This window comes from Tyto alba, unplaced genomic scaffold (genome assembly GCF_018691265.1).
Source record: "Tyto alba isolate M040663 unplaced genomic scaffold, T.alba_DEE_v4.0 Super-Scaffold_19, whole genome shotgun sequence".
NCBI lineage: Eukaryota > Metazoa > Chordata > Aves > Strigiformes > Tytonidae > Tyto > Tyto alba.
Window position 1 is genome coordinate 5590302 of NW_024881281.1, and position 25786 is coordinate 5616087.

Consider the following 25786-nt stretch of genomic DNA (forward strand, 5'->3'; position numbering starts at 1 on the left):
TTTTTTTTGCAAAGTACATTTATCACTACCACAACCAGAAGATTACAAAGCTAGCTCCAATAACGTCCAAGTATATTAAATACCAAATAAATAATCCTTTTACTTCACAAAGCCAGAAATGCGTAAAACTCTTGGCTTACCAATATGGCGTCCCCACAAATGAGTTGGCAGGAGATGCTATGGAAGCAGACCCAAAGTCAGCAAGCTTCACCTGTCCTGGCTCTGTCAGCAGGATGTTTCCTGCCTTGATATCTCTGGTTAAAGAATAAAAGCATCAGTATTACTCCTCTCCAAAAAAGAAAATCTTCCTTAGGACAGACTGCAAAACACACCAGTATTCATATGATCAAGCTATGAAGAATACCCACATTTCCTCCAAATACAAAATCTCTAACCTTTAGGTTAATTGCTTAACATGGCCCTTGATCCTGAAATCCAGTTTGTCTTAAAAATCAACTTAAAATGGCTCACCTAGGTAAGCTTCATACACAGTTCAGCAAAACCTTCTGAACCAACTATGTCCTTTATAAACGTTTTTCAGAAAGTCCTAATAATGTAACTATTCAAATCCTTCAACCTACTAAAATGCAGCAGGTACTTTAAACACAAAGAACATTTGTGTCCCATACTTACTGCGTGCTTCTCAACATATGTGTCCATGTAAAACTAATTTTTCAAGTCTTAGTGCTTCCCCCGCCCCAGCAATCTTTGCCTTGCAGTTGCTACAAGCTATTGAGGTGAACTCAGCCTGCCTCGCTATTCACTGCTTCAGGAACAATCACCATCCTATCAAGTATTGAAAGGTGTAGCAGATTTAAAGCAATTCCACAGAAATTATGAACACCAGCTGTAAGAGATAGTGCGTATGGAGATACACAGCTTGCTAGTATTTGACTACTATAAATCACTAGTTTGAGAGCGTACGGGCACTGCATAAAGAAAATCCCTGCTTACAAATATTAAAGTTGGGATAAGGGGATACAGTCAACAGAATAAATTACCTGTGTGCGAGACAGCAAAAGTATAACCACTTACCTATGGATCATATTGTGAGAATGCAAGTATGCTAATCCCTGGAGAGCACCATGGGTAATTGCTGCTATTTCCACTTCTTGCAATGGCTTTTTATGAACTTAAGGAAAGAATTTATTTGAAATTCAGTATTAAAGAAAACAATGAAGTTTGCAGTATGTAAGCAAGTACTGTTAATAATGTAAACAGAGAGAAAATACTGAAAGTTCATTTTTACTAGGTTCAATATGAGAAGCAAATGTGAAGATAGTTCACAACATAAACTCTATTACCAGATGTCATCTTCTAACTGTAAAACGGCAGCTACTTACTATTAAGAGGAGGCTACTTTGCAACCATAACTACATTCTTGTCAGTTCTGTGACCACTCTTCCAAATACCTATTTGAGACCCAATATTCAGTCTTCCATTAATGAAGCTAAATCCCAAACCCTAGAACTTTGTAATTCACACATGAATAAACTATAGCAATACTCTCTGGCAGGTCAGCCTTTTGCCCTGAAATGCTTCTAGCAAGGAAAGGAGATGAACAATTTATTGGCCACACATATATCTTCAAAGAAAGTTCACTTCAAAAAGCCTGATAGAAAAATGACCATTTAACAAAAGACCTCATCAAGCAAAACCCTAATACTGCTGCAGTGCTATTTTAGTCAACAGGCCTACAGTTGTTAGTAAGCATTAGGATCAACAGAAAGGGTTTCAGAAATAAATCTTGACCTGTCCTGACAGAACCTGAAACTCACAAGAAAATGAATAGCTGACTGACAACTTTAAAATAATATGAACCAAGGAAAAACCAGGCACATAGGAAAGCCAATATTCTGCTGAAAAACCATTAGATCCATGCAAGAATTTGAAAAATTGCACCTGTCCACACATACTCTGCCCCCCAATAAAACTATATAGGCAGAGACAATTCTGTGATGCTGTAAACTCCTACTTCAGTACTGTACTTCTGACTTACAGTCAAATAAATGTGCGTGACATACCTTCTAGTAAGTCTGATGCTGATCCTAAACAATATTCCATAACAAGCTGCATGGGAAGAAATCAAAATAGTTGTTAGAAAATCTCTAATAGTAAATGTATGATTTCTCAACTTCTGTGGAGAAATCCAGAAATAATCACTGGTGCACACAATGCAGACTGTCATAGCAAAACAAGTGCTTGTACTATAAGGCCCATCCTAGCACTGTCGCGCTGACCCCCCCACAAGGACAGCTCTACCTGGAACTAGCATAGTCTTCCCGTGTAAGACATCAAGCAACAAAACTTGTCAGGAAGGCAAAAGCATATTCATAACCAGTTATGTATTGTATTACAGGACTTATTTTGTATGCATGTACTTAACAGCAATGTTAAATTGCACTTAACAAGCTTATCGGAGTATTAAAGGGCTATTTAGGGATTTACTTAAGATTTTGTCCCAGACAGATTTCAAAAAAAGAAACTAAAACTTTGTCCTACAGATTTACTGAAGCTAATACATGAACAGTACTTATAATTTAAACTCTTAGTTCAACAATATGATTTCTTTGGTATACTGTACTACAAAAACTTTGTTAATGAGATGTGTACATCACACATTTTGTTTGACAAAATGCTTCCTCTGCATAGCCAATTGCTTCTATTCCTACACACACATTTTTATGCACACAAACTCAAATAACCAGAATTCACTTTGGGGGGGGTGGGGGGGTGGGTTGGAGTTTTTTGTTTGAATCAAGTGTATGAATTATTTAGGAGATGACAGTCAGAGATAAAACCAGCTAGTTGGTTTTGTCGCCTGAACACACACAGAAATGACAACAGAAACAAACAATATACAACAGAATGATTTAGTTACATAATAGAAATACTAACAACTCAAAATACACTTTAATTACAATTATCAGTACAACTGAACACTTAGTTCTGGAACATATTCAGTCAACCTGTAAAATACTGACCATTAATACCCAGTGGCATACCAAATGCCTTGTTAAATGGCCTGCAAGTATCTAACAAAGTTGCCATATTTGCCTCTCAGGCAATACAAGTGAAATTCTCACCTTTCCCTACAGCAAGAAAAGTGATGGATAAATTTGTTGCCGCCGCCTCCATTATTATTTGTTTCAAATACTCAGTCCATTAAGCTCAATACATTAGAACAACAGCACAGCCACTTTAGTCTGCAAGCAAAAGGGAAAATTTCCCTACATCTTGTTTCCAAACCTGCATTCAGTTTTGCTGAGCATCTGTAAGGCCCTTGGCTATTCTCATCTGAGCCTGTGCAGTGCAAGTGTTCAGGTGCCTCCTGAAAGCCAGCTGGAGATATTTTAAAGCACCCTTAACCAAAGCAAGAGAAGTGCAGAGTGCAGCAGATGCTTACCCATGCTGTATGCTCCCGCAAATAGCAGCCTTTGTATTCTATACTGTTAGGGTGTTTTATTCTTTGGAGGAACTTGACTTCCTTAATAATATCCTGCCATTTCTGTAGAAAATAAAAGGAATAGAAAGATTTCATAAAGCTGGTACCTTTTTTGTTGTTGTTGTTGAAATAATTAAATGACATACTAACTTAAGAGGCAAAACCATCTTAAGGTTCCAAATCGAAATAAGTTTGCATCAACACCATGATGTTCACTGCTTAACCCCTCAACAGATCTACAAAGTTGATGATCAATTAGGCTGTATGTAAGGATCTCTCAATGCAATACTTCATATTTTTACGTATGCATAAGATATACCGGTAAGCCCTTAATAGCTGAGCAAGTCCTCAAAAAAGCAGCAGTCCTTTTTTTAAGGGATACCATTTCTGTTGTCAAATCAAACATACCTCCCAACCTGAAAGAGATGTGGACGATAAGCGTCCTTCAGCAGGATCAGCTGTCTCTCACTTAACTCTTGTAGATATAAATACCTAGCCCTACTAGTAACTATAGTACATTGGATAAGGGTCTATTTATCAGCCACCAAAAATCCAACTACATTCTTCATAATGATTCTCCATTACTAGTTTAGTCTTTACAAGCACTGGTTTAAAATGAGTTACCAACTAGATAAGGGAATGGTTCTGCAGGAGTATTAGAATAAACAAATAAAACAAAATCCAAGTTCACAAGGGGAGCTCTGCCAGTGCAACTTTCAAATACAGAAAAGGCCAAAATGTCACGTTCCAATGTGTGCCAAGACATTGCCATTACTACCCTCAGAGGAAAACACCAGTCCTCCCATTTGCTGCACAGAAGAGCGTTGACACTGAAAACATTTTCGAGAAAGAGTATCAGTTCTGAAGTTAATCGGAGGTAGAGAAACCTCACCCAACACCAAAAGGTTCAAAAGGTTCTTCCAGGTCCTGTTAATCCCTCAGCACACACTTCCTCAGGTGTACGTATGTGGCTAGGATTCACAGAGGGACAGAGGTCCCATACACCCAGGTGATTTGCAAAACATGTGCAAAACCCAAATCCTCCACAATAAAAATTTTAGCGTTAGAGAAACAAACGAAACCAGGGAACATGGTAGCCACCACCAAGGCAGCTGACTGCCTAAACATTTCTCAACACCAGAAATTTAATGAGAATAACATTAGTGTAGTTATACTAACATAAACCCTTTCCTGACACCTTCCTTCCACTACAAGAACAACGTAGTTGCCTTTTACTTTTACCCTCAAAGGCTCTAAGCAATAAAACCCAAAACAAGAAATTGCCACACTATGCTTCTGTACTGGGAAGAGAGAGGTGATATATTACGTCAAGATGTATTCATGATTTCCTGCATAAAAAAAGCTCCAAGATCACGTTAAGAACACAGTACTACATATTTCAATGGTTTTTAACTTATTTTTAGTACAAAATCTGTCCTTATTTTAGAGAATAATTGTTCCCACCAATGATAAAATCTTATTATGAAACCAAAGCAAATAAAAATGATACCAGAATTCCCTTAATCAATTTTCTTTACATAGGCTAGATCATAACTCTAGCAAACTTCTGAACTGAACAAATAAATACAGAAGTAAAATAGAAAGTGTTTTAATCCTGGTCTTATTACTTTCTTCAAAATAAAGAAACATATGCACTGAAGACAAACAAAAGCTATTTCTGAAGCACGCACAGTTTGTTTCATTCATGTGAATAGAGTATTTATAGCTCACAGTAATTAAAACAGTAGGACAAGTAGTAAGTACAAATTATTCTTTCATCAGTACACAGTTAAACAAGTCACCGCAGTGACAAAATAGAAACACGCATAGCAAATTTAACTATGAAGCTAGAATTTAGGACCGCTGGAGAGACACTGCCACCTGTACCTCCTACACAGATACATACACACACACAGAAAGGAAGGAATAGTTCAGCTCCTTGTAGTGCAGATGATCAATACACAAAAGGCAGGCACAGAAAGCACTGAGTTGTTAGTCAAACTCATCGGAGCAAGACTGCCTCTAAGACTGGACTATAGAGAATGGAGGGAGGGAACCATAAATGCCTTGAACAACATGCTTACAATAGATACTTCTGTTGAAGAATCATGACACAATTTGATAGATGCCGTTTACCAGAAATAATACCAAATCAGCTGTTCACTTCATGTTGGGCTTTTCAAGAATCTGTATTAGCACTTACACACTTCAAGTATAAAATCAATTATCCCCCTGTTAAGCGTTCCAGGGAAAAACCACACATCTGGGGTGGCCGTGAAAACACTTAACGTTTAAATCTCAGAGGCCTACTTTTACAGACCTCTCTGCAAAGACTGCCTTAATCCCTGGCTCTGACACTTCTTCCGCAATTATGCTGCTGTTCAGATTTTCACACTTACTCATTCACTGCTGTTTTGCTTTTGTTTTAGCTGCTCACCAGCACAGTCATTCCAGGCAAGAATGCATTCTGCCTTACTACTTTGTACAAGCAATATTCCCTCTGAAGCCTTCACTACTGCATCCATTGCTGTTATTCCTTTGTCAGTAAGAACCATGGTTATTTTGAAAGGTGTTTAAAATAGAACATTTAAGGGCAACGTGGCATACTAATATGCAAACCAACCATTCTTAATTTTCTTTTTTGCTTTCTACACATTTATGTGGTTCAATAAAAGTCCTCTGAGTCTCAAAGAAGAGAGACTTACCCATCTTTTCCAAGAGCAGATTAGGCAGAAATACACTGTGAACAGTAAACTAATTTGTTTTGTTTACACAGTACTCTCATTCACCTTTACAGTTATAGGAAAGATTTCTCCCACTGTAACCCAAGCTAATTAAAATCATCTCATATAATAAGTATTTGCAAAGGTCAAGATTTAATATGCAACATGTTTTACATACCTCATTGGACTGCTTCCCACTATATGACATTTTCTTGATGGCCACCACTTCATTGGTGCGCACATCACGTGCCTGTAACATGAAAACATGATGCATCAGTTTCTTCAGATCATGATTTTCCATAAGATGTAAACCAAACATACCCCCCGTCCCCCTCCCAAAATAAAAAGCTAACAACTTTATCCATTATTTAACTTTTGCAGAGGGTTAAACTAAAATATCTTCCAAGGGGTGTGACTGTTATATCTATTAGAAATTTCCTTACGAAGTTAAAGATCACCCTCCTGTTTGTGAGACAAGGTATGACATTTTTCCATGCTCAGCATCCAGCAAGTCTCTGCAGGAGGCAAGTACTGTCACTTCTAAACTAAAAATCATAGCTTATAAAAGCAGCTCTGATTCAAGTAGAATGTATTTTCCCTAAATCAGCTCCTCTCTCTGCCCAGGTCCATTTCAGACAAAACAGAAGCACGGCTCAGCACCCTTGCTCTATTCCAAATGTAAACAAAGATGTCACAGGATGCACAGGAGATACCCCGCTCCAGACACCAGCGACTTTCTCCCCAGTGCTCCCACAGATCAGCTACTGGGTCTCCGAGGAGGGCAGATGATCTAGAGAGAGATGGCAGCGATCTAAGCGACCCATCTTCAGACTCCCATTCAGACTTTCCCTTTCTCGGTCCAATAAGATTATTATTTACACTGCACAATAAATGGACATGGGTTTTCACACTTCAAAGGCAGACTTCCTGACACCAGACAGCAACAATCCAAGATAAGATTAGACAAGAAGTTTTGTTTAATTTAGCACCAAAGCAGTCATGCATTCACCCTAGCAGGAAAAGAGGCAGTGCTGCTTCACGTTGCAGAAGGATGGCTCCAGACAAGAGCCCAGCCACTCCTCTGTTAAGGATTTCAGCAGCACAGGAGGGTGGTGGAGGAAGAGACCTCTTAGTCTCTCTGATAAGAATAATCAAACTTGAATACGAAGCCAAATGATATAAATCAAAATAATGTGCACCACAGCATTCACTGATGACTGATGAAAATGCTGGGTTTTAATATATTTGTACTATCAAGCACAGCCTATCAGAACATGGATTAATGAAGTACTGGGACTCTGCCTTCTGTAAAAAGGTTTTTCAGTCATGTTTTAATTCTGCTGATCATTAAAGAAATTCCCAGAATTTCCTGTCAGCCTTTATTTCAACCAGTTATGATGAGCTTGAACCAATACTATTTTTAGTTTTCTTTCTGTTTGAGAGGATCCTTCCTACTGTCTCACTGATATTACCTGTAAGATTGGGGGGACAACTGTTTTGGGTTTTTTTAAACAAAAAAGGAAGAATAAAATTCTCACTCCTAGATCTTTACTAATTAGAGACAATTTCTGAAACCTTCGCATCAGTGAAGAACTGCGATAAAACAGCCAAGCAAAATACTAGAGTAGAGCAGAAGGAACACAGCTCTAACAAAAGAGAGTGGGTTATTCTTCTGCTCCATCTGCAGTGTTCCAGTGTAGTAGGTTTCCTGTGTCAAGTGAAAGCTATTATTACACTGCAGAGCAGGGAGTAGGGTAAGGATAATACCAAAATGATTCAGAGGTGCCAGACTTGCAGTTTCTAAGAAACTAAAACCATGAGGTGAACCAGCAAAATTCATGTCATTTATGAAAGAAAAAAAGGAAACTTTCTGCCACTGCAGGATGTAACAGAAACAAAGAAAGAGACGAGAGCAAACACTCTTAGCCAGTTATCACACAAGATAAATATATCACCCCTTCTTGGGATTACCGCTAAAAGGAAAGAGAAGTAGGTACAACTAACAATGAAAGACTAAACTGCATTTTAAAAAAGGGAAGGGGAGATTTCAGGATTATATGGATTTTTCTACTTGTTAATTACTCCCACATCTCTACCATCAACATTTTTGGTCCAGGCTGTATGCAGTGAAAGCAACCTGGTGAGGGGGGTGCTATCTATTAGGAAACCCAAGCAAGTGACCCCTGATTGTGTCTGCCCAGTACCTACAGCCCTTCACTGCTACAGTGGGGCTGACAGAGAGAACCACCGCAGCTGACACCCCATGAATGTTAAAATCATGGAATTCATTTGCTTTTTTAGTTTCCTTGTAATCTTGAATAATTGAAAAAAGACTGTTCCTAGACGAAAGCCATCAGGATGTTACAAGGCCAGCTAACTTAAATGATCCAAATGAATGAGGCTTGTTTTACGGCAGACATTTATGTGCATATATCCTGTTTTTCTCTGAAAACCCCATACAAAGGATCAACATCTGGTAGCCAGAGTAACTTCAGCAGTGATACAAGCAAAGCATGAGCAAAAGAAAAGGTGGAGTATGTCATCGGCTTTGGTAATATGCTTTTAAGTAGTTATTAACTATAATTCAATATTACTCTGATTAGAGAAAATGTAATTGTTTGCATTAGCAGAATCGAAATCAAAATCTTGTTAAAAAACATAAGAGTTTTTTCCCTAGCTTCACAGAGGAATAAAGGACCCAAGACATACATTCCCCCGCTTTAATTCTTTATGCCTATTTATTTCACACTAAATTTCTCACTCCATGTTGTCTTTCTCATCTTTTGGGATTCCGTTTGCAGTATCGAGTACATTAAATGACAGTTTCAGACTCGAGACCTTAGACCTACTAGTAGTAAAAAGATACCATAATACAACACAAAATTTACAGGTTAAAACTTCATACCACAGAAACAGCAACAGCGTATCCTAACTGGAAACTCACTCCTACTGGACAATAAGGCTCTCAAATGGGTTGGAGAAGTGCGATGCACTGCTTACACTTGTCTTTTTGCAAGTGCCAAATTAGACATACTTTCTGTCAAAGAAGCACAATCCAAACACTAGCAGGTAAGCACATTCTCTAGTGAATAAATACCAATCTATAATGAATTGGTAATCTAAAATGGTGGGGAAAAAAAGAGAAAAAAGGGCCTAGAAATTAATGACCTCTTACTTTCAATCTCTTTGCAGGAGGAGCTGGTAATGGGCCATCAGCCCTTACTGCAAAGTTCAGGCAGTCTATGAATGTCACGATGGCAGCTTCTTCTTGCTGACATTTGGGAACGCTGTTAGCACACAGCTCACAGCTCAACTCTAGCTGTATGCTGGTTTTCCATACTCGTGTGGTTCATGCATGCCTCTAAAAGATACTGTGTTCCTGAAAAACTTCAATATTTCCACAATAGTATTTCTACATAGCAGGAAGACAGATTTGTCAGTTTGCTCCTTTTATATCCACTCTTTAACTAAAGTGAGTAAATGAGATGAAGTAAAGGCCACAGGTGAGTAGTGTTGCGTTAGAAAACACTTCCTCCCCCAGATCTGTTCCCAGACAGTGCAGGCTCATAGTTTTAAGCAGGGAACAAAATTAAGAAGCTTTTCCTAATTAGTTCATCTGTGCTGCATTAAATTTGTGCTGGAAGGTTCCCAACATGGCCTGCTGCAATTATTAACAATGAATAGGCATCTCATAAAATACTGACACAAATGGCTTTCTGAAGGAAAATTGGCAGGTTTGGCCACACCTCCTGTAATTATAAATCTGAAAAGGTTTTTGGAGGAAAATGTTTTTTTAATGAAAGTCTCACAGTATGCACTTTGGTTAACATACAGCAACCTGCAAATGAGGTTACCATGAGACACCCCACATTGGGTTGAGCTATACAAGCAGCCTGGGAAAAATTCTGTTGTCCAGAGATTCATGTCAAATAAGTTTTATGCAGATGAATACTGGGATTCTTGCCTGCAGTAGGGAAGGATGTGACAGGACAAATGACAATAAAAGCACCAACATTCAGGTGTCAAACACAAAGAATGGCTTTAAGGGAGCCTGGGGGTATCCATGAAGGGAGAGAGAACTCACTTTCTCTCAAGGGGCAAGAGATGATATGGAGACGATCAGACTAAAAGAACTGCTTTGCCAGTCAGAATTGATGGAGCAGAAGTTTATGTTTTAATTTGCAGATAAATCCCTGCTCGCAACATAATGATGCACCTAAAAGCACTGGGCAAGGGCCACATTTCCAGTTTTTCTTTTCAGTTTGTATGCAAACATCTTACAAATACTTTGAGTCTGTGAACGGACTGAGACTGTACAGACACACAAGAAAACATCTCTGCCCCAAACACCATATGAAAAGATTCATAGTAGTTTCTTTTCCTCCACATATTCAAAAAAAGTCTACATCCACAGTTTAAAGACAAAAAGAGACACAGCTGAAATTCATAGGTCACGGAGCTACTTACAAAATAAACTGCTCCGAAGCTTCCATGACCAATCTCTCGGAGATCTGTGAAGAGCTTTTCTGGATCTTCTTTGAAGAAGAGCTCTGCAATTTCTGGGTCCTTCAGGCTGCCCGCTCGGCTGGTTGATGGCATCCTGCTGGGCAGTTAGCCGACTGACTATCTGGGTTTAAAGTGCTGCCTCAAACCTTGGTTCATCTGTATGAATGGAGCCTCTTCAGCATGGATCACTGCAAGAAAAAAAGATTGCAATCCTTCACTGATTATCCTCTTCTCAAAGAGCCAGAAACAAAGCTGCAGCAGAGCAGCTTCCACTTCTTCCAGAGCAAGCACCCCTCTTGCGTGAAGCGACACAACCTATCTGCTGGGATAATGTCACAGTCCCACTGTGACACCAGTCAAGCACTTCTGCAGAACACAAACCAAAACTGAAACACAAAAACGACACATTCCTTGCTCCAGCATCTGCTCAGTCACCTGCAGAGCGGTCAACAGAATAACTCTCTGACCTACAGCTGTAATCAGTTTGTCACTAGTGAGCCCATACTACCCTGACACCCTCCCTCTGAAGAGTTACACCTGCTATGTCTTATTGTTTGGACTCTGTGAAGTTGATGACACAATTGCATACATATACATACATATCACGGTCTTTGCAAGACTAGATATACGGTACAGGTATGACATGTACGAACCACCACTGCCATTCACTAACCTGCAGTTAAATTTTTAAAATTTTTAAATTCAGCTCAGTATTGTTTTTCCTTCTGCAATCGCACTCCGATTAAGAAGCAGCCAGGGATCAATTTTTATTCATTTCAGCACGCAGAGACCTCTCTATAACTTCTTCCACAACTAAGTTAGTCATGGCCCTTTCTGTTTTTCCTCATCTCTAAAGTCATGATCTCTATCTTAAAGTGCCTGCTCTCCAGAATCCTATTTGCAACCCCCCTTCTTCAGGGGAACAGCAACCAGAACAGGAGATATCCAGTTCCACACACAACGCATGTCTTTCTACTCTGCTTCAGCAGATGCAAGCATACATTTTAATTGTAATAGCACATGATACAGCTTTCTACAATAGTCCATTGGCAAACACTTTCTTCAGAGGAACTTGCAACTGCAGACACCACTAGGAATGTATGAAATCCTTTCCATTTGCACCGTGAATTTGCTTTCATTTACTCAAAGTGTCTTGGAATCTATCCAGAATAAAAGAAGTATATTTTCAGGCTGAGCTAAAATCTTACTGTATCTTACAACAGGTGAAGCCAAACAACCATCACAGGTAAAATTAACTTTTTTTTTTTTTTTTCTCCTAAAGGAAGGGCCTGGTTATTGGGATTTCCTCTCAATTACCTGTAAATTGTCACCAATAAAAACAATTCTGTATCACTGGCAAACAGCTAATCACACAGCTCACTTATTTCCAAAAATCTCTGTCTGGTCAAGACTTGTACTTTTTTTATTCGTATTTTGTATCTCAAATTTGTTTCTTAAAAGTCTTACATCTTCATAATGGAAAAAAAAAAGAGACAATAAACCTGAGTGTAGCCAGTATAGCAGAAGGCCCTATCCCTGTCCATTTGTCCTCCTTTTCTAGACACTATAAACTCCACCTTTCTCTAAGCCCCATCCTCTAGACTATCAATGAATCACTTCTTTTCCCCTCCCTGCACAGCAATTCCTACAAGGATGGAAAAAGACATTCTCCTGCATGCTTATGCTCAGTGGTACTCTTCTCTAGACAGTTGCAGCATGTGAAAATGCCAAAGACTGCCTGCTCCTTGCTAGTTCAAATAATTGCCAGCATCGCTACAAGGAGAGCACGATTGTGCGAGAGACAGCCAAGACATACCTAGCTGTAAAGTCTGCAAGAGTCTCCAGTTTTTTCTGATGAAGACATGCGTGGGAGAGAGAACGCAGGGAAGGGAAGCAAAATCCAGCATTTTCATAGCTTTCCTCCAAGCAGCATTCAAAAAAGATTTATAATGCAACCCAAAATGCATTTCCATGATAGCCCTTTCCCAGGGGCTAAGGAAAAACTGACATTCAAATCCCAGTGGTGGACCAAGTATAAAAACACAGAGATATATATATATACACACACAGAGAAAATATGCAGCTGCTCACAACTCTGCTATACTGCACCCGTGAGCATGCACCCTCACTTTTTGTATTGATGCAGGATCATTATAGGAGCTTTCGAAGCAGACGGCATCAGCACGACAGACCCAACTGCCAAGGAAGCCAAGCGAGATGCACAGGAACGGGACTGCGATGTCTCCACCTTCCATTGCATAACACAGTAACTAATACCGTGTGGGAAGGGAAATAATTGGCTTCAATTCAGGCCGTACCTGAAGCACACTACATTTCTGAAGACTGGACGAAAAGGGGTGGTTTTTTGTTATTTTTCTTTCTTTCAAATAAGCCAACAATATTCCACTTGATTCCAGCTCTAACAAGCACGTAACACTGAAAGACAACTGTTTCACATTTACAGCCCCTGATGAAACAATAGACAAAAAGCATCAGTCAGAAAGCGAGAGAAAGGAGCTGGGGGAAGGGAGCTGATAACCAGAGCACACTCAGTATTATTGAAGGAATGTTTCTTGGATCGACAGTAATGATGTCATGTTCCATCTTTTAAGAAGCATCAGATTCTTACAAAAAGGACATTGTTGTTCAAAAGCAACTGCTGCAATCCCAGAATGCCCTTTTCCCTACATCTGTTAGTCAGAGGGGCTAGGCTTGGATAAACCTGCTAATATGGCCAAAAGTCACATGTCCCCGCGAGCGAGCGTGCGTGTGAGAGCCAGAGCGAAGAGAAAAAACCCTGCGCACACACAGCTGAGATGGATTACGGCTTTCTCCCCCTCCCCACCTACCCCCCATGCCAAACCAGCCACCAGACTCCTTCTTGGCATCATTTCTGAGCACGCCTCTGAAATGTCATCAACAGGCAACACTTTTCACCGCCGCTAAAACTCTCACCAGGCTCACTGAGAATACACACCGAAGCGGTACAGGACTGGCTGCTGCGCTGCTGGACTTCGAATGGCACATCCAAGCAGAACCCCTCGCCTGCTGTGATACACCTTAAAATACAGCTTCTTCCCCTTTAATCCTGAGAACATCGAGACAAATTTAGTAATCTTTATTGTTGGAAATAATTGCTGCTTTTAAATGCATGAGAATAAAAACACTAAGTATTAAAACCTATTTAATCAAATAGTCACAAATGTGTGCATGACACTACACTTATCATTTGATCTGCTTAGATGGAACAATAAAATGCATTAATGTAAATTCCATCCATAAGAAAGCTTTACACAGTCTCGGCTAATAAAGTGTTCCCGTTTTTTATGGATGCTACAATATTAAATTCCCTCACTCTTCTTTTTACCCAGACAACACGCACTACCTGCCAAAGCCCGACAGTGCCAGCAGCCAAGATGCTCTGCCTCCTGCCTTACAATAATGACACCTGAACACTCTGGGGAAATGGAAGTGAAGTTAGGAAAAATGGCATGCAACATGGTTATGGCATTATTTTAAATGTATTAAAAATACAGATGAGCTTTAAGATTTAGAAAAGAAACAACAAAAAAAAAACCCCAAGCCTACCACCCTGCAACTAAACTGCACTGAAAATTAAATCATACGTCGGCAGGCAGCTGGTTTTCTAAATTATGGTCAAGTTGCACTTACGTATTTTACATTCTTCCACCAATACAGTCTCTTTCCTACAGGTTTCTTGGATCAGTGTAGCTATACTGGTAAACACAATTGTTCCCAGTGGATGGGCTGATCCTCTCACCTTCGACAGCTCAGATCAGGTGGCTGGATCCTGGTTGTGGCCAAGAGACAGGCACAGCAAACAGGGCACGGCACCCTCTGACTGGCCCTGTCTCTGCTGGCTGAAGAGGCAGTCTACCTGTGAGCCACCTTGCAGGCTGCTCAAATTACATAAAATAAATTCCACATTTTTTTCTAGTTGTCATTCACACAAAAAGAGGATACTGCATTGTATAAACATGACTCCTGGTACTTAGGCCAATTCCACTCATAACCAACAAGATGATGTAGGAATATGAGGAAGATTCAAAGTAAACCAGGAAACGACCAAAGCACGAGACTGGACCAGCTCTATTTCCATACAGTAGGCCGAACTATCAACGTTTAGTTGGTGGCTACCATTACTAGTGTAAATGACACTGACTACAGGCCAAAATGTTTTATCAAATTACTTTTCTACTAACTGGTAGTTGTTTAGATGAACCACATGCACACATCCACACAAGTCTACAAATCAGTAAGATGTTACATTCCCTGTAATTATGGCTATATTAAATGTACACACACACCTTGAACCACTGACATAAGGATGCTGAAGATGAGGACAGGGTAAGACCTGTTCTCTTCTAAGATTAATGCCTCCCTGCCATGTCATCTCAAGCTGAAGTAAGACCCACCCCTGTGACTAACATCCCCTGGGATCCTGCAGAGCAGAACAAGCACAGCTCTAAATGGTCACTTGCCATATTTAAAGTACATAGCTAAGCCTTATGCTACAGAGGCCTCAGAGAAATTAAAATCTGTCCACACTGTACTAAAATATCTGACGGCTGTCGGTGTCATAGATAACTGTTTCCATGTAATAAACCAATGTATTAAGAAGAGAATGTACTTAGCCTTCCCTGCAAAGGAGAAGGGAACCTACTCACTGCGATTTCCACCTATCTGTCATGTTATTTCTCAAGTTCACATCCAGACTAACTCAGTGAGAGCAATGGTGCCTAAAATGTATTTGGTTACGCTAACCATGAGATGCATCAAAGCATTTGTAGTTCCTTAAAATGGTTCAAAAGTTTGCAGAAACCAAATAACAATATAGGCTTGCTTGTAGATTATTAGCATTAAAAAGCAGCACAATTTGTCCATATAAATGAAGTTTCAAGGAATCAACATATTCAACATCCTTCAGCTTCTATACACAGAAGTATTATGACCAGAATTCAACAAATACCATGTGAGCACAAAACGGAAACAACAAGCAGATTTATGCATCCATCATCCTGTGTGTCTCCATTTCACCAGGTACCTAGAGGCACGCTACACCAACTCCAACGATGGCAAATGAGGCTGACAGGAATGCTGTCCTCCATTACTGAATTATAAGCAAAAAATTATTTGCAAGTTGAGACATAAATGTTGTTTTCTGTTATCTGCTATATGATACACTTAGCACAGTAAAAACTATTAAAAGTTATGTTTAGTGTCAAATATACACACTATATATTTTTCCCTGATAGAATATACATGATACTTTAAAAACAAACCAGGAGACCAGTTATAGCACCTATGATCTTTAGAGCAGCACACTAACAGGAAAGACTGTAAAGTGAATATTCAGCACAGAAAGCTACTGGTCCTTTGCAGGTCATCCTACTCAAACTCAGAGTGGGAATGAAACAACCATCACCAACAACAAACAACATCCCACCACAACATAACTTCATTTGGAAACTGAAATATAGATTATTTTTTTTTAAAAGCATCTGCATTGCATGTAGTGCACACAGTTGCTACATTTTAGTGTAATTTCCTCTGGCAGGATCTAATGCAAGAGCATCAAATAGATGGGGAATGAGTGTCATCATGCAACTGTCAAAAAAGGGAAAAGAGATTTTCTCTTACTTGCATATGGGTCAGATCCGGGGAGTGTATGAAGCTGAGATTAAATTATCCTCTCAACACACTATTAAAAATTTCCTGAATGGCTTCCAGCTGACACTGAAAATCTCCATCACTATCGTAAGTATGGTAAACTGGAACTATTGAAAGAACTGACTTTTAATTTTTTTCTTTTACTTGCAATTATGCCCAAAGTGAGAGTTAGATGGTAAGAATGCTGAAAGAATGATTAGATGGTAAGAATGCTTAAAAATACTGGCTTTTTAAAACCTCTGTGTAGCATTGGATGATTGACCTGAAAGCACATTTTTTTTGGAAGTAGCCAACAAATCACTCCCCATTTTTAACAGACTCTGAATAAAAGCCTGTAAAGTAAAAAAAGTAAGCAAAATTATAGAATGCAAGTTGCTGCTTTATGTAAAATGTGAAACAGTCACTATTCCATGCATTTTCAGGGAAAAAACTCCCAAAAACTTAAATAGGAGTTTTCTAGCAGACAAACCAAAAAGATAAGCATGTTTGAGCAGTTTGGTTATACACCATGCAGAGGAAATCTCAGCTGACCTTTCAGTATCATATAATGCTGCATATAAAATGTGACAGTAAAATACCTGATGTACAATGCTGCAAAACAAGACCACAATGTATGGAAAGAGAAAACAATGTGATGAATGGGATAAGCATCGTCTGAGTAAAAATTAAAAAACAATTTTTCAGTTTACTCTGAAATGTACTCTCTTTATGCAAAATTGGTATTTTGCAATACTAGTGTACTCTCTTCAGGCAACAATGGGATGTTGCAATACCCACCCCTCAAACCCATAGGGATGTAAGGGTGATGATTTGACTCTAACCAAGGAGGGTTGTACATTTGGTGAGGACGTATCAGGAAAAAATAAGAATGTCCAGCACCAGAAGAAAAGAACAGTCATCACACCAAGCAGTGCTGATATATGTGACTTCAGGAACAATGCTACTACGCTTGACTTATTTATCAGACTTTAAAATTTTAGTCTGATGAATTCTATGTATGGAGTTACCTTATCTGGAAAGAGAAAGGACAGACAGAGATTACCTACTATACAAGGCATCACTTTATTTGCTGTTGAGCAAAAGCCAGGTGCTAGCCACCCTGCTGTGGTGGGTCCTTTCTATAAGGGCGCAGAGAGAAGTTCTGTTGGCTTATCTGAAATTGAGGGGATCTGCAGCCAGTGCAATACTGCCAGATTCAGGATTGTCTTCCATCCATCGATGCACCCATCCATCCTTCCGCGCACCTCAGCAAACGCTGGGACACATGTTCACCAGGTTCTTCATGAACATGGGAAAGTACATTCTGGATCACTGTGCCCAACTTCTCCTTCCAGCAAGATTGTCAAAAACATGGGGCTTATTTCTTTCAATTAAAAACAAAATGCCCTGGCAACCCACCAAGTGCTGTGGACATTCCTTAAAACCTTTTCCAACCTAGGCTCTGGTCCACCCATTCGACTCTTTCTTTCCTGTTCTGAGAGAAGCAGAGCAACTCTCAAGTGCCTTAACATGCACTGCACACATGGAAGACAACTTACTCTGCTCACAGCAGAAGGCGGCTGTTTCCTTGCACAGCTAAAAAGCAGCTTCCCGTCCATGCTCAATTACACCACAGCAGATGGTATCAAGACAGTTGTATTGTAGGTGACAATCACAATGGAAAGTCTATCAGCATCTCCAGGCCTCGCAAAACGGACAGCAATTTTAGTCACTTGATTCATGTGAACCACATACCACAGACTACTTGCGTACTTGGGTAAGCCTCTCCCACCAAGCTAACAACATGTTACTTTTTCTCCTCCTAGTTCTGCAATTTGGAAATCTTCCTAGAGTGGTAATTAAGGAAGAAAAAAAAAATAAATCCCAGAAATGAAACAAGAAAAACCTGGAGATGCAGCAAGTGGCATTTAGCTTCTCCCATGCCCTGCAAAAGGAGCAAGAGACACTGGGGAACATTTCCCTTGGGATCCTGCTAACTTACTTTTACCACTTCATAGTGAGCTGCAGCTCAGATGAAAAAATGCTGACAAAGTAATGAACTTGCCTTTCTCTTAATTATCTTAAAATCATTCTTTTTGGTATATTTGTTCTCCACACTGGATCCACTAGGACTATCTGTCATTAAGGAAAAAGGAGGTGCAGATGAATGGCATTCTACAAAAGACTGTTAGAAAATGTTTAATATTCAGAAAAAAAATCCAAAACGCTGTCACAAAACTGATTAAAAAAGGGAACCATCCTGAAATAGTGCCAACTACAAGCAGAACAAAGACCCCTGGAATGGGCTGATAAAACTGGATTGTGGAAGGTAACTGTGGACCACGGAAAACCCCATTGAGACATTGCTCTTTTCTACATTGCTTTTCAGTCTCAAGCTTATGTACAGAAGATGCTCATCTGCTTTCTGCCAGTCCCCAGGGGAAGGGAAAAGACAAGATCTCCCTGTTTCCGAGTCAGGAGCCCCTTCTGCTGCCAGAGCCTGAAGCAGGTAAGATCTTATGGCTGAGCTGGACCCTTCCACAACCTGCATTATGACACTAAGGAGCACTTTATGTGGTCTATAACCCCACGTATACCCGTGTAACAACAGTACTACTTACTGCAAATGAACCGAGATCCTCCTCCGTAGCAGAAATTTACAGTAAAGAATGGTCATCAAGCACTGTCCCCCTTGTATCTTTCACATTCCCTCATCTATGTATTTCTAGAAGGAATAGATTATAAAACCAGTCTGCCCCTGCGTATTACGGTGAATTCTGGCAGCGCTCTGTCTGTGTGAGCACCTATGTTCAAACAGGCTTTTCTTACCCAGGACGGTAAATTTTCCTTCATCTGATAAAGAGCAAATCTATCATTCCAGTAAGATTCCTTTTTCAATTTCTTTTAAAAAGATTTCTGAGGAATGGTTCTATCCTGGAAATACCTCTTTGCACGTTTTGTTTTTTTTTTTTTTTTTTTTTTTTTTTTCTTCTTTCTTTCTCTGCTTCTCTACCTGTATTTTTTTCTTGTATTATACTTCTTCACAGAATAGCCTCAGGAAGACACTTTTATGTTAGAGTACTGCTTGCATTTCTCTTATACATGCACTTGTAGACTCTGTGACTTTGATTTCCTCTCAAGATTCTGACACTAAAATGTCCATCATCAACTCCCTGAATTACCCCAGCACACTGTCTGATCCCTCTGAACTGTTCTGCTTGGATGTTTACTTTCCAGGAATGTCACTAGCAAAAGGGTCGGAAAGCTAAGTTTCCCAAACCTCCACTGACAAGCCCAGGATTTGTGTTTCTGGGTTGGGTGTAAATACTTATTAGGATGACCCATATCAACAGTAAAGCCAACAGTGCAACAATTATCCTGTGCTTCCAATTTAAAACAAAATGGAAACAGTTTTCTGTATTTTTGATTATTTCTACAATCTTTCAGGTTTTCTAAGTAGTGGAAAAGATAACTAACTGGGTAAGACAGTTCCTGTGTTAAAGACAGATATTCCGAACAAACTAAATCTATTTTGACAATCTACATATGCCAGTTATAAACAAACAGGAATATACCTAACACTACCAGTACTTCTGAAAATACTTTTTTTAAACTGGCAATTTTTGCAACGTCATTCACCCAAGAAACACCTACCACTTAAATAACACAAACAAAAGACATTACTGATGCAGTTGAAAGAAACATGAATGGCAAAAAGCATCCTGTATTTTTTTTCTCCTATTTAGAACAAAACATCCCAAGTTAGGCCTACAGAATAGCTGAAGAATAGCCAGCATACATTTCTCAAAGACCAATGTAATGAAAGTTCAAGAAGTGCTAACCATACCTGACATATTCAACACTAACATCTCTTCAATGTCTTTGCTTGTGATAGTTCTGGCACATTTATTAAGAAGGTCAGGTCTAAATTTAGTAATTCCTTAGGCTAGCAAAGCTACGAGGAAGGCAACTGGAAAAAATGAGATCTTCTGTCCCCCTTCTTTTGTAATTCATGAAGTTCACAGTCATTGCCAACTCTTTCCCTTTACTACATAAAGCATCGCATTAATACACATTCTGTGACTGCATCACCTCCAGACAACTCTGCAGCTACATCTCTCGGACTAAAGAGCGTACATCATAACGACTCCAGTGCAGGAGATGCCAGGCTGGAGCACACCGGCCAGGGAGAGGTTAGCAAGCGGCCAGCTGAGAGTCAATTAAGTCTAGAGGCAAAAATACTGGGAAACTCCAGCTGCTCATGAAAAAAAAATTAGTCAGATATCCTAATGGGACTTGAGTTTAAAGAAACCTTTTCTTGACCCCTAAGCAATTTTGCCCCAGAACAATAAATATAGTAAACGTAAGCAAATTAGCTATTTTGGATTCAGCATAAATAACTCAAAAACAAGCTACTAAAGATCACAACATAGATAATTACCCTTGAGAAAAGAAGTAATTAAAAAGTAGCAGTATCACACACATTTTTAGAAAGGAGGACTGAAAGGAAATAATTCAGTCTTTCTGGCCAGTAAGTCAAAAAGGAAAAGAAAAAGTTTAAATTGATTTTGCAATTGAATTCACTGGAGTGCAGAACAACACAAGGATGCATGCCCACATGTCCACCCCAGCCAGAGGCTACGGCCAACCCGCCCCCCCATCCACAGGTCAGACTCTTATGTGAGCAAGTATGAACCTGGCGAAACTGAAGCCAGTAGGAAGGACCTAAGGTAGAAAAAGTCAAATGCAAACAGAAAAATCCAAAACAAAACTGGAAGATTCTATGAGAATAATCTTAAAAACCAAGCTGTGACAACAAGAAGCCTCAGGAGGTTGCCCAGCTTGATGCACTACCAGGCTGGAAAAAAGCCACAGAGGAGAGAAAGGGTACAGGAAAGGAGGTAAATTACCTGCGCAAAGATGATGAACAGATATGTGGTAGGGTGCTGTCCCAGACCATATATCAAGAAAGCTGGTCCTTCACTAAACTCATAAATTAAACCTTACTGACCTATGAAGATGAGTAAATAGCTGCCCTGAAAGTCTGACGTAGCTCCAGAGTGACATAATGCTTTTGTCACAACTGCCGTCCCCTTCAACAGCTGCTGCTCCAGAGAAGCTCCCCACAATGGCTGCAGCCAAACTGAACAGAAGAATTAACTGAATTAATAATTAGTAGAAGTAACATGCTAATCACTTGGTGACTGTGAAACACTAAGAACTAACAAGCCAACCATTTGCACGCTAGACTGTATGTCATTAAAATAACAACTGAAAGGGATTTTCAAAAATAAGTGGGCAAAGTTTTATTTATATACAAAAGTATTGTGCATACTCATTAGTCGTAAGTGGAGAACAGAAACATCAGCTCTGAACTGATATAAAACTCTGAAAAAAGCAAGAGGCCAGATATATAATTACACATTTTGAGCAAGGATAAAGGCCCTTGCAACCTTAGTGACCAGAGATACTGCGCAGATCCTGCCTAATATTTGCATTTAAGAGCTGGAATGGGAAGGAAAGTAACACGACAAGTTTTATTTAGGGCAGCTGACAGTACCAGAAAGTACACAGGAACCTTTAAAAAAAAAAAAACCCAAACCCCCCCCAAAATGGTGAATAAGCAACGAGGCAGGAGATGAAAGGTCAAAAAGTAACGAACTGTCAAGCACATATCTAGTCTTAAACTAAACATAACTCAGCAGCTGAGCCTTGTGTAGACAGCTCAATGAAAACAACTGCACAATTACGCAAAGACAATGTCAGATTTAAAAACAAAACAAAACAAAACAACAAACTTGAAGACTCAATTAGGAAAATAATATAGAATTTCTGACAATACATTAGGGAAGTCTCTGCCATGGTCTGCTCCTGGCTATTATTCTTCACTCACATCTAGCAATAAAATGAAAGTACAGCACAAAAAGGCCTCAGAAATAAGAAGTCATAAATGCCCAAGATGACAAACTAAGCTTGAAGAGAAAAGGTGTAAGAGTTGAAAATCATACATAAGAAGGCCACGTCAAGTGCTCAGCCTTCAAGAACAAGGGGACAATCCATAAAATCTAAGAACATCATATTTATAACAGGTGAAAGAATTTAACTGATCAAGCTACGAAGAACAAAATTAACTTGCAGAAATTACTGCAAGGTACCGAGCCCAAGAGATATAAACATTGCTTTTTAAACTAGACATTTACATGAGTAAGAACATCCACAGAGAAATCAGCAAAGGCATTCCTGAATGCTCCTGGCACCTCTTCTGAAGCATCCTGTTGTTACCACTGCCAGAAACAGCAGATAGGACCAGACAGGCCATGTATTAGAATCTGGATGACAACTATTGTATTGCTATACTTCTAGGGTCAAGCAAGCATCATCAAAACACACTTTGTTATAAAAAAGGCCAAGTTTGTTTAACACAGGAGTTTATAAAATATACGACTACTATCATAAACAGAAAAAAGGTTTATTGAAAGGCTGCACAGAAATAACGAGAAAGAACCTTACTAAGTTCTAGCAAGGTGCATGTATCTGATGGACCTTCACCACTGGGCAAACGGAAAAAAGCCATTTCAGAACAGATTACCAGTGAAGGACTATTCTGTTCTTTAGAAGGAGCCACCAAGCTAACGGAGCACACAAAGAGGCGTCAGCAACACAGCAAGGCTATACAGCTGCTTACGTAAGTTTGTAACTTAAAGAAGGTTGAAAAAAAGGGGCTCAAACATATTTCAGCATCAAAAGAGTTTAAAACCTCCTGTAACTGTTAAAGCTGTTCTACCAGATTATTTGTACCCATATATGGAGTACCTTTACTTAGCAATTATTTCACACATTTCTAGAGCCCGTGCACACCTTCTTTCCTGCTGGAATTCCCCAAAGTCATGGCAATTTGTCCAGTTTTACTCCAGCTCAGGTTGAGTATTTATTTTTCCTGTCTCCACATGACTGAGTAGAACAATATTTTAAACAGCACACAGCAAGGGGATGAGTCAAATAACCAAAAGTAAACAACAACAAACCAAAAAACACCCTTTTCCATATTTCACCTACTCAAAGAAATGCTTCTCCAGTGGGTTCTGCTATGTCTAGATTACTTCTCTTTATGCCTTCCACTTAATATACATACTGAAAACTATTTTTTGTTTTAAGATAACAAGCATACCCTTTTAATTTGATTAGTTTTGTTTGCTTTCATGTAGAAAAATGCTCATTTCAACTAATATACAAAACAATTTAGGTAGCAGTGGTTCAGACACAAAATATGTCTCAACTGGATAGTCAAGATCATAGGACTGAAGGTCTTATTAAGTCCTGTTCACGCTATTTTAAGCGACTATAAAATAGAATCCAATCATCAAATAATAACCAACTCCTGAGGATTTCTCAAAGACACTGCTCTGATTACAAGGCTGCTCCAGAACCCTACTCCTATTTTGATTAGGAACCAATTTAAGATTAAGAACTGATTAAGACTGATTTACAGTTTGTATTTATTATTTGTCAGTGACTTACTCTTTTTCCGATACTGCCCTTAAACACTTTTCTTCTCCTTGCAATACTGAGGGATAAGCACAAGTACAGAGATAATACATGTCCCCTTCGCCTGTTAGCTGAAAAAAAGCAAGCCAGGTTTGTCTCCCTTTATGACACAAGAGAGGGAACGAACTTCCCAGACCATCCTAACAGCCATCCTCACATCTGTCCCAAACTAAGGCTTTTTTTTAAAAACAAAACAAAACAAAAATATCCCTGACAAGAATTCTCCACATCTGCTTATTTCCTGGACACGTATCATTAAAGTTTTATAATCACCATGGTATCAATGGATATACTCAAGTCTTTCACATCTTTCCATTTCTAACTGCGAAACCACATTTTTAAATTTCACATGTTTATATGAATTATATACATATATTATTATATATTTATATATGTTATGATCTATTTGTTGTTACTGCATGACCATGCACTTTGTACTACCCCATTTGCATCTCCATTACTGCAAATCCTCCAGCTCATTCAGTCCCATCGAGTGAGACTCCAGACCTTGTCTGGATTGATGATGGCCCACGATTTTGTCCCAGCAGATTTTATTAATGACATCCTTTCATGTGTACATCAAGACCGAAACACCATTTAAAACTGTCTTATGACTGGCCCTTGAAAGCTATTAGCAGCTTCCCTCCAGCCCACACTTAATCCTTCAACACCTTCCTGTAGCCAGTCCCTAAACCATTACACCACACTTGGCTTTAAGAAATCTCCAACATGATGCCATCCATGTCCTGTGCTGCACTGACATTCACCTGTGTGAGATGAACTGTACTTGCAGTGCTTCTCCATCCCAGCCACTGTTTTGCTCTGTCAGCCCTCCAGCAACCCCCTCCTGTGGAGGACAATCCTCCTCACAACCCATCCGTCCCCAAGCCTGGGAAACACTGTACAAGTAGTTTTTAAATCAGAAGGTGTGGTTGGGCATAAAAACGTATCATTGCTGCAAATGAGAGAAGGGAAGGGATAAGAAGTGTGCAAGAACCATCCTCCTTTCCATTCCTGTGCCAACTGCTGCACGACGTTTCGGCCCGACACTCCCCAGGATGCTCCTGCATCACCTTCCTCAACTGCTACGGCTGAGCAAGACCACGTCATCACCAAGCTGCCATAATGAAAGCAATGATTTCTAGCAAAGACTTAAAAAATAGGTACCAGCTGCACCACCCCGAATCCACCCAGACAGGGCACCAACAGTGAAGAGGGGGAACTGGTTGTGTGATGCCAGGAACGAGCCGCCCACCCTCGGGGCGAAGGGGAAGGAGCTGGCGCAGGGGAGGCAGCGGCAGCCCGCTCCATCCTGCACGCTCGTGGTTCGGCCGACCAGCTCAAGGGCACCGGTCCCGCACTTCCAGCGGCTGGGTGGGAACAGAGAGACCTCCCCGTCCTGGCACTGAAGGGAGGTACGTGGTCTGTTTACCCAGAAGTTTTGGGCACGTCTGCTGAAATTCCATAAACCTGAAAGATTTATTGTAGAAGCTCTGACGTCACTCTCACAGAGGAACAGACAATCCGGCAGTGAGCTTTGAGACTGAAGCAAAAGTTCCTAATGGCCTGTTTCCCAAATTCAGGCAGTCACAGGTTTGTGTGCTATATTACAGCTGTTCCGTTTGCTGACATCTTATCTCTTATGTACTTATATACCCATTACCATAGTAACCAAATTCCTCAGAACATATAAAGTAATTTTTGTACCTAGTGTATTAGAACAAAATTATTAAGGTTACAAAGGCAAGCACGCCAAAATTAGAAAGTATCAGAATTCAGACTGCCATCTTCCTTGCCGACCCATCTTTGCTTGCTGCCTCCCTCCCCAGCTCCTAAGTCACTTCTCCTGCAGAACTCCAGCTCCATTTCTCCACCAGTTGTAGCTCCTTCCTCTCCG

General features: G+C 39.8%; 1 protein-coding gene across 5 annotated transcripts in view; it reads right to left on the bottom strand.

Annotated features, from left to right (window-relative positions):
* The window catches only part of TAOK1 (TAO kinase 1), a 68504-nt gene that overhangs the window by 25820 nt on the left and 16898 nt on the right, over window positions 1-25786 (bottom strand). For 2 of the 5 annotated variants that reach the window (XM_032993425.2, XM_032993630.2), the window contains exons 2-7: window positions 10636-10862; window positions 6347-6418; window positions 3407-3508; window positions 2025-2070; window positions 1036-1132; window positions 141-254 (exon numbers count right to left, since the gene is read on the bottom strand). In XM_032993425.2, coding sequence (XP_032849316.1) covers window positions 141-254; window positions 1036-1132; window positions 2025-2070; window positions 3407-3508; window positions 6347-6418; window positions 10636-10767 — 563 coding nt within the window. In that variant the 5' untranslated portion in view covers window positions 10768-10862. Of the gene's footprint in view, window positions 1-140; window positions 255-1035; window positions 1133-2024; window positions 2071-3406; window positions 3509-6346; window positions 6419-10635; window positions 10863-13651; window positions 13676-14346; window positions 14400-21254; window positions 21274-25786 lie in introns of those variants that run through there. The other 3 variants (XM_032993702.2, XM_032993487.2, XM_032993558.2) reach the window with 3 other exon arrangements.